General features: G+C 46.8%; 1 protein-coding gene across 1 annotated transcript in view; it reads left to right on the forward strand.

Annotated features, from left to right (window-relative positions):
- Positions 1-398: 398 nt before the first annotated feature.
- The window catches only part of F2R (coagulation factor II thrombin receptor), a 20,646-nt gene continuing 13,408 nt past the window's right edge, over positions 399-7,636 (forward strand). The window contains exon 1 of the mRNA XM_007105497.4: positions 399-698. Within this exon, the coding sequence (XP_007105559.1) occupies positions 611-698 (88 nt within the window). The 5' untranslated portion in view covers positions 399-610. The remainder of the gene's footprint in view (positions 699-7,636) is intronic.

Consider the following 7,636-nt stretch of genomic DNA (forward strand, 5'->3'; position numbering starts at 1 on the left):
CTGAACGCCGAATTTTCAAATGTGGCGCATTGCTCGTTCTGAGGTCCGGCCCGAGGGCAGGGAGGGGCGCATCCCTGATCGGAGGTTCTCTGCCAAAGTCTTTGCTCCCCAAGAGCAAAGGTTCCCACCAGACTGAGTTACTGGTAGCTTCGCGGGTCCAAGGCGAAGGCCAAGGAAACAACGCCTCAGTTGCGGGGCAGTGTCTAGCAGCCGGCGCGCGGGGCGGGCGGCGAACCGGGAGAGAGGGCCGCCTAGGTCGCCGAGCCCCGTGGGTGGCCCAGCGACAGCAGAGGGACCGGCGGGCGGCGGCCGCGTCGAGGTGCACACTCGACGCCAGGGGGCGCCCTTTCCAGCCCGGCGGCCGCGCGCCCCGCCCCCGCCCGCGCCCAGCGCCCCGCGCCCCTTGTCCTGCACGGCGCCGCCAGACACGCCGAGCAGGCTTCTCCTGCCCAGCGGCTAGCGCTGTGTCTGCCTGCCCCTGCCGCCCTCCGGGCTCTGCGCGAGGAGGGCGTTGGGGGACAGAGCGTGCGGCCCGAGCCTTCCGGCGGCCGGGCCCGTCTCCCGGAGCAGCGCCGCACCGACCGCGCCGAGCGCCCCGAGCCTCCGGACAATGGGGCCGCGGTGGCTGCTGCTCGTCGCCGCGGGGCTCAGTCTATGCGGCCCCTTGCTGTCGGCCCGCGCCCGAGGCCCCAAACCAGGTGAGAGTTGCCCCCGGCATTGCCTCCTTGTCCCCACCCCCGGCCCCGCAGCCCGGGCCTCCTCGGGAATGGGGAGGGCGGTAAGAGGAGCGACGCTGCTGCTCCGGGGACTCATTGGGTGCCCCTGACTGCGCCTTCTGCCGCAGCGTCCCCAGGGAGCCAGACGGGCGTTCGGGCTGAGATCGGAGTCTCCCCAACTCATATCCAGGTGGGGTGCCCGTCCCATCCCCGCTGCGGGCTCAGCTGGTGCCCCTTTGCACTGGGTTTTGGAGGATGCAGCCGGCCCCGCGGCGGGGTTTGGATATGGAGGAGGAGCGGGGTCGGATTTTCTTGGGGAAGCCTGAGGGACCTCGTTGCATTTGTTGTCACTGTGTGGCCTGTTTCTCCCAGGACCACCCCAAAAAGAAAGGGTTTCACGTTGCTCCACCAATAAACGTTCCGGGTTTTTCAAGATGCGGTAGAGAACCGCTCCCGCTGAAGTTTTGTCTTGTTGGAATTGTTTTTCTTGCACAGTTTGCAGGCCAGGAAAGTGGTGTAGAGAAAAGCTTAGTGCCTTGGCTCGCTTAATAGAAAACCACAGGCCTTGTGTGCAGGAGGCGGTTATGGTGCGGGATGTTGGGTGCTAACAGGATAGCCACGAGGCGGTGGCGGCGGTTGGGAGGCTTTGTTTGTTTGTTCTCTAGAACCCAGTCTTCCAAGCTTCCAAGTGAGTTGAGGAAAGAGATCCCCTCCTCATAATCCGGCTCCCTCAGACACTATGGGATGAAACCATTTCAGTTTCTGAACTGCTGGGAGCAGGAGGTTTCTCACCTAGAATACATTCATTACTAATAGTGTGTATTTTTACGTATCTGACTGCTTGAGCAAATAAATGTATTTTCCAACCTCTAGCTCTTAAAAAAGCAGGGTAGAGAAGTTGCTTTTAGCCTGTAAAAACCCTAGTTAAAAAGGGAGGGGGGATATGTTTTTATTTCTTTGTAGCAATAGTACTTTGTAAGCTTTCAGCCCCCTTTTTTTTCACTTAGAAACAAATTCTAGCTGTTTTTCTTATTATCTGTGAAAGACTGTGTGCTCTGTATTGTTTTCACACCAGAAGGAGTGTAGGCATATGGAGATTAAGAGGTGACAGAGACAGCATTTTCCCTGCTCTCCATGTTTGCTCAGGGTGAGTTCTGAGGTGTTGCTTTTAGGAACACTAAGAGGCCCACATAGGAACCCAAAGATTTTTGGCCTGTGTTAGCTAGAGAAGTCAAGACTGCTGTTTCTGCCACACTTCTTACTTTTTCGTCGACCCGAGTGGGGCGTGCTAGTATGCATAGAGCTGGCATAGGCAGAAAGAGAACTGAATAACATTGGCTGATTTATCTACACTGGATTCTGGGACCACTCTGGGAGGGAGAGAAGAAAAGAGGATGAGAGAAGAAAAGGAACTCATGTGAAGTGTCATATTCTGAGAAAAAAAAAAAAAGTGCCATATTCTGGGTCAAACCCTGGGCCCGGAGGCATTTTCACTTCACATTATCTCATTTCACCCTCTCAAATGTTTATCCCCTTTTGCTGATTCTGAAATTAAGTCTCAGAGATGATGCACCCAAATTCCAAATGGAGGAGGGGGTCCTGGATGCAAGAAATAAGTGGGGCTTTGTCTTTGGAGTTTTAAATCACTAATAAAATCAACCAAAAATAGGTCTGCCTTTTATTATCACCGTGCACCCGCAGTTCTAAACAATGTCTGTCTTAACCAGTTCTCTGTGATGTGAGGCGCTGAGAGACCCCAGCTATAGGAAATGCCTCCAGGACTGGCCCTGCCCACCCGTGTGAGCTTTCTTGAAGCACTCTCAGGCTTTTTGTCCCCCCACTCATTTTGGCATTTCCTGCATTGTCACTTTGTGAGTATGTCATCTCCCAGGCTAAGATTATAAACCTCCGTTTATCCCTGTGGAGTCTAGAACAGATATTCACTCAGCAGATACTTGTTGAGAAATTCCTAAGTTCATTAACCAGTTTACATTCCTTTGTCCAGGCAATTTAAGTGAGATGCTTTCATCAAAGAGTGTCAGTGTCCTAGAGGTGATGTTCATAAATTCTATAAAGATCTGGAGAGTGAAAGTTACCAGAACAGCTGATGGTGACTGTGGCAGAGGGGGTTGGATGGGAGATTCTGTGTACTGCCTTCCTACCCACAGGGTCAAGCTCAATTCCCTAGCATAGTGGGAGGTGCCCCTTCCCTTGCAGGATGGGTCCCTAGCCTTGTCCAGCCTCCCTTATTACAGAGCCTCCCCTATTACATAACCTGTTACATTACCTGTACTTCACCCGGCCCCCACCCTCTAGTTCAACCTCCAAGGTAGAACTTTCTCTGGCTTCTGTCCCCTGGCCACTCCCTCTGGCCAAAATGCCCTTCCCACACCCCACGTGTTCACATTTAATTAAAAACAGCCACCTGATATCAAGAACCTACTACAGCCAACACCCTGCTTAGGTACATGACATACACTACCTTACTTATTCCTCTAGCCACCCTTTGAGTAGATGTCATCCCCATTCTACAGGTAAGGAAACTGAGGTTAAGTCACAAGTGCAATTAAGTGGAACTGGGATTTGATCACAGGCCTTTCTTTCCTAAGTGCAAGCTTTCTCTACCACCCAATATAGAGAGGAAGCCATCCAGACACCCCCCCCACCCCCGCACCCCGGCCGACAGCAGAGAAGTAATCCTGCTGTGCTTCCCAGAACCCCTGGAAGGCAAAGTCTGTGCCCCCTTAGCTTGGGAGCCCATGCACAGAGGTGTTTAGTAAACATGGATGCATGGATTGTGGTATCCTGCCATTTACTTTCTGAAGCAGATGATAAGGCAGTCTATGAATAGATCCCTATCATGAATGTGCCAATTAATTGGCTGTTACTGAGAGGTTGTGGTCTTCAGCCCAACAAAAGACACAAAACTGGACAGTGATGCTGCTTTAGACCAGCCAAAAACCTCTGAAAGTCAAATTTCTTATGAATCAGCAAGTACTTTTCTACACAGGGAATATAGCCAGTATTTTATAATAATTTTAAATGGAAAGTAACCTTTAAAAATGGTATGAAAAAGTAAAAAGATTAAATTGCGACAAAAAAGAATTAAAGAAAAATAATTGCATAAAACAATATAAAATTGTACTATTGAGCATATGACCTAGAAATGTAATATATATTTGACACTAACAGTGCAAAGGAGGGGCATAGAATGAAGCTATGTTGGAGTTAGGAATTGACACTAGATGGCAGTTTGAATCCACAGAAAGAAATGAAGAGAATCAAAATGGGAAATAAGATTAATATCAAAATAAACTATAAATATAAAAATCAATTGATTAATTTAAATTGAGGTGAAATCTACATAGCATAAAATTAACCATTTTAAGTATACAATTTAGTGGTATTTAATACATTTACAATGTTGTACACCTACCACCTCTATCTAGTTCCAAAACATTTTCATCACCTCAAAAGGAAACCCGGTCCCCATCAAGCACTCAGCCCTCATCCTCCCTACCCCCAACCCCTGGCAGCTACCAATTTGCTTATTGTTTCTCTGGGTCTCCCTCTTCTCCATATTTCATATGAATGGAATCATACAATGTGTGGCCTTTTGTATCTGGGGAACTATATCCCCTTTACTATGGGATACTCACAAAAACCCCAGAAGCATCATTAGGAACCACGGCCTTGGTTTACTTTTGACTGTGATGCTAGTATCAAGGGCTCACAGTTTCAACATTGAGCATTTTCTGTTTGTTTCCCTATTTTGTGGTTTCTTTCTGCCTTTCACCCTCTCATGCTTATGCCTGAAACTGTCAGAGTATGTAACTCTCTAGATTGAGCTTCCCCCAGATACTCTCTCCCACACTGACCTTGGCATAAGGCTTGGAAAAACCCACGGAAGTTACATCTCCTTTTCCTCCATCCCAAGGCATCCAATGATGTTTTGCCACATAAAAGGCCATTACCGGCCTTTATACGTTTATTTGCTTTCAAAAGAACCTGCTGTTGGAAATAACAGGAATAATCTGAAATTTGCACTTCAAAACACATTTATTGAACTTTAGGAAAGGACATAATCTAATCTCATCTATTTATATTTCAAGTCTATGGTGGATTAGAAGTCAGGTATTATGGTATATTAAAGGAGTGTTTTCCAGTATTTTCTTTTTTGCTAACCAGCAGTAAGAACTGTAAGAAATATGCTTTTCATGATGACGCAGTTGGCTTCCTATGTGTGCAATAAATATCCATGGGCTGTCATAGTGTATAGAAACAAAAGTTTTACCAACCAGTACTCACCTTTACCACATGCTTTGCATTCCAATATTTTCTACACTGTTCTATCTTTTAAAAGTCTTGTTACAGTCCTGTAAATTGATTTCATAAGCACTGTCAATTCTCTGCCATCATTTAAAACCTAGTGCAGCAGGTGCAGTGCACTGTTCTGCAGTTAGCAGAACTGAAGTACTTTTTGGCTTTACAAGAAGAGTTCTGCTTTCCAGGAAGTGCTGTTTATGATGGTTTCTATCATATCTAGAACCTAATTTGTTTGAGTTCAGGTTTACAAACTGCAGTAGAACTTGGGCGGGGTTGGAGCGTGGAGACAGCTTGGTTCCGGGGGGATTGGTGATTATAAACATCCTTTACCGTGAATTAGTTTTCCTTTCAGCTCGTCTTAGAGAGTAGAGAGCAGTGTTCCCAGGACACTGGACTCAGGGCCTGTAACTTTGGGTGGAGAACAGGCCTGGCGGAAGGGGGAGAGCCAGGGAATTGGAGTCCTTCCCAGAGAGGCCGGCTAGTGTTCTAACCCCACGAGTCAGGCCCTGGCCTTCAGGAGGGGACCCACACACTTCTTAGTGCCTGCAATGGCCTTGGGTGCACTGACATTTACATTTTCTGGTTGCCTTTACTTCCTGTAACCTCCACTCTCCCAGCTTCCCCCCCCCACCCCCCCTGTTTGCTTTCCTATGCTCCCTGTGGAGTCCCTGCTCCAGAAGGTGGGATGGGAGGAGAGGCAACCTCCGATACTGGCGATCTCTTCTTCACTCTGCAGCCAGTGTTTACCTGATTCTACCTTTAATTCTGGCTTTTCCGTAAGAGGTTTTTGTTCACTTACTTGCTCTTACTCTGCTGCATCTGGGACAATATTTTAAAAATTTGTTTCTCTGTTTAGTCCTTGAACATCTCTTTACTATATCTGTCCTGTGAGGACTGGGTTGTTGGCATGTGGCTGGTGTGTCACCAAGGTCAGCAGGACTCCTGATTCCCAAGCAACAGCTGTGCACATCATCAACTGAACTTATACATTCACATGGCTATGTCCTGCCTGCTATAGTTCAAAAGGGTGGGTAGATTCATTTGTTTGGTGAAATGCTTAGAGGAAAAAAAAGTAGTACTCTTTTAGGAGTAGGTCCTGAATTCACAACTTTTTTAAAGAGACAGGGTAAGGTGGTGTGGTTCAAAGGGTATGAGCTTTAGAACCAGGCAGATCTGGGGTCAGATCCCAGCTCCTTCACTTCCTAGCTGGGTGACGTTGGATTAGTTACTTAGCCTCTCTGTGCCTCCATGTTGTCCATAAAATGGGGGTTATAATGCTTATCTCGTAACAATGTTACAGCTACATGAGGTAAGTTAAACGAAGTACCTGGCACATAGTAGGTTGTCAACAAATGTTAAGTGTTCTTCATATACCAACTCCTCCTCCATATTCCAGAAAAACCTTGGAGGGGTTGGTATCAAATGAATTCTCTCAGTGTAAAACTATGTTCACACAAACATTCAAGAACTTTTTCCCCCTCAAAACTAAGACAAAAGAAAAACAAAAGCAAAAACTGTTGTCCTTATTTTTTTTGTTGTTTTGTTTGTTTGTTTTTTTATCCCTCCAGTTGTTCTACGTTCAATCTTTTTTTTCTTTTTTTTAATTTTTGAATTTTATTTATTTTTTTATACAGCAGGTTCTTATTAGTCATCAGTTTTATTCACGTCAGTGTATACATGTCAATCCCAATCTCCCAATTCATCACACCACCATCCCCACCCACCCCCCGCTGCTTTCCCCGCTTGGTGTCCATACGTTTGTTCTCTACATCTGTGTCTCTATTTCGGCCCTGCAAACCGGTTCACCTGTACCATTTTTCTAGGTTCCACATATATGCGTTAATATACAATATTTGTTTTTCTCTTTCTGACTTACTTCACTCTGTATGACAGTCTCTACATCCATCTACATCTCAACAAATGACCCAATTTCGTTCCTTTTTATGGCTGAGTAATATTCCATTGTACATACATACCACATCTTCTTTATCCATGCATCTATTGATGGACATATAGGTTGCTTCCATGACTTGACTATTGTAAATAGTGCTGCAATGAACATTGGGGCGCATGTGTCTTTATTTTTTTATTTTTTTGCGGTACACGGGCCTCTCACTGTTGTGGCCTCTCCCACTGTGGAGCACAGGCTCCGGACGCACAGGCTCAGCGGCCATGGCTCACGGGCCCAGCCGCTCTGCGGCACGTGGGATCTTCCTGGACCGGGGCACAAACCCGTGTCCCCTGCATTGGCAGGCGGACTCCCAACCACTGCGCCACCAGGGAAGCCTGCATATGTCTTTTTGAATTGTGGTTTTCTCTGGGTATATGCCCAGTAGTGGGATTGCAGGATCATATGGTAATTCTATTTTTAGTTTTTTAAGGACCCTCCATACTGTTCTCCATAGTGGCTGTATCAATTTACATTCCCACCAACAGTGCAAGAGGATTCCCTTTTCTCCACACCCTCTCCAGCATTTGTTGTTTGTAGATTTTCTCATGAAGCCCATTCTAACTGGTGTGAGGTGATACCTCATTGTAGTTTTGATTTGCATTTCTCTAATAATTAGTGATGTTGAGCAGCTTTTCATGTGCTT

Source organism: Physeter macrocephalus, chromosome 8 (genome assembly GCF_002837175.3).
Source record: "Physeter macrocephalus isolate SW-GA chromosome 8, ASM283717v5, whole genome shotgun sequence".
NCBI lineage: Eukaryota > Metazoa > Chordata > Mammalia > Artiodactyla > Physeteridae > Physeter > Physeter macrocephalus.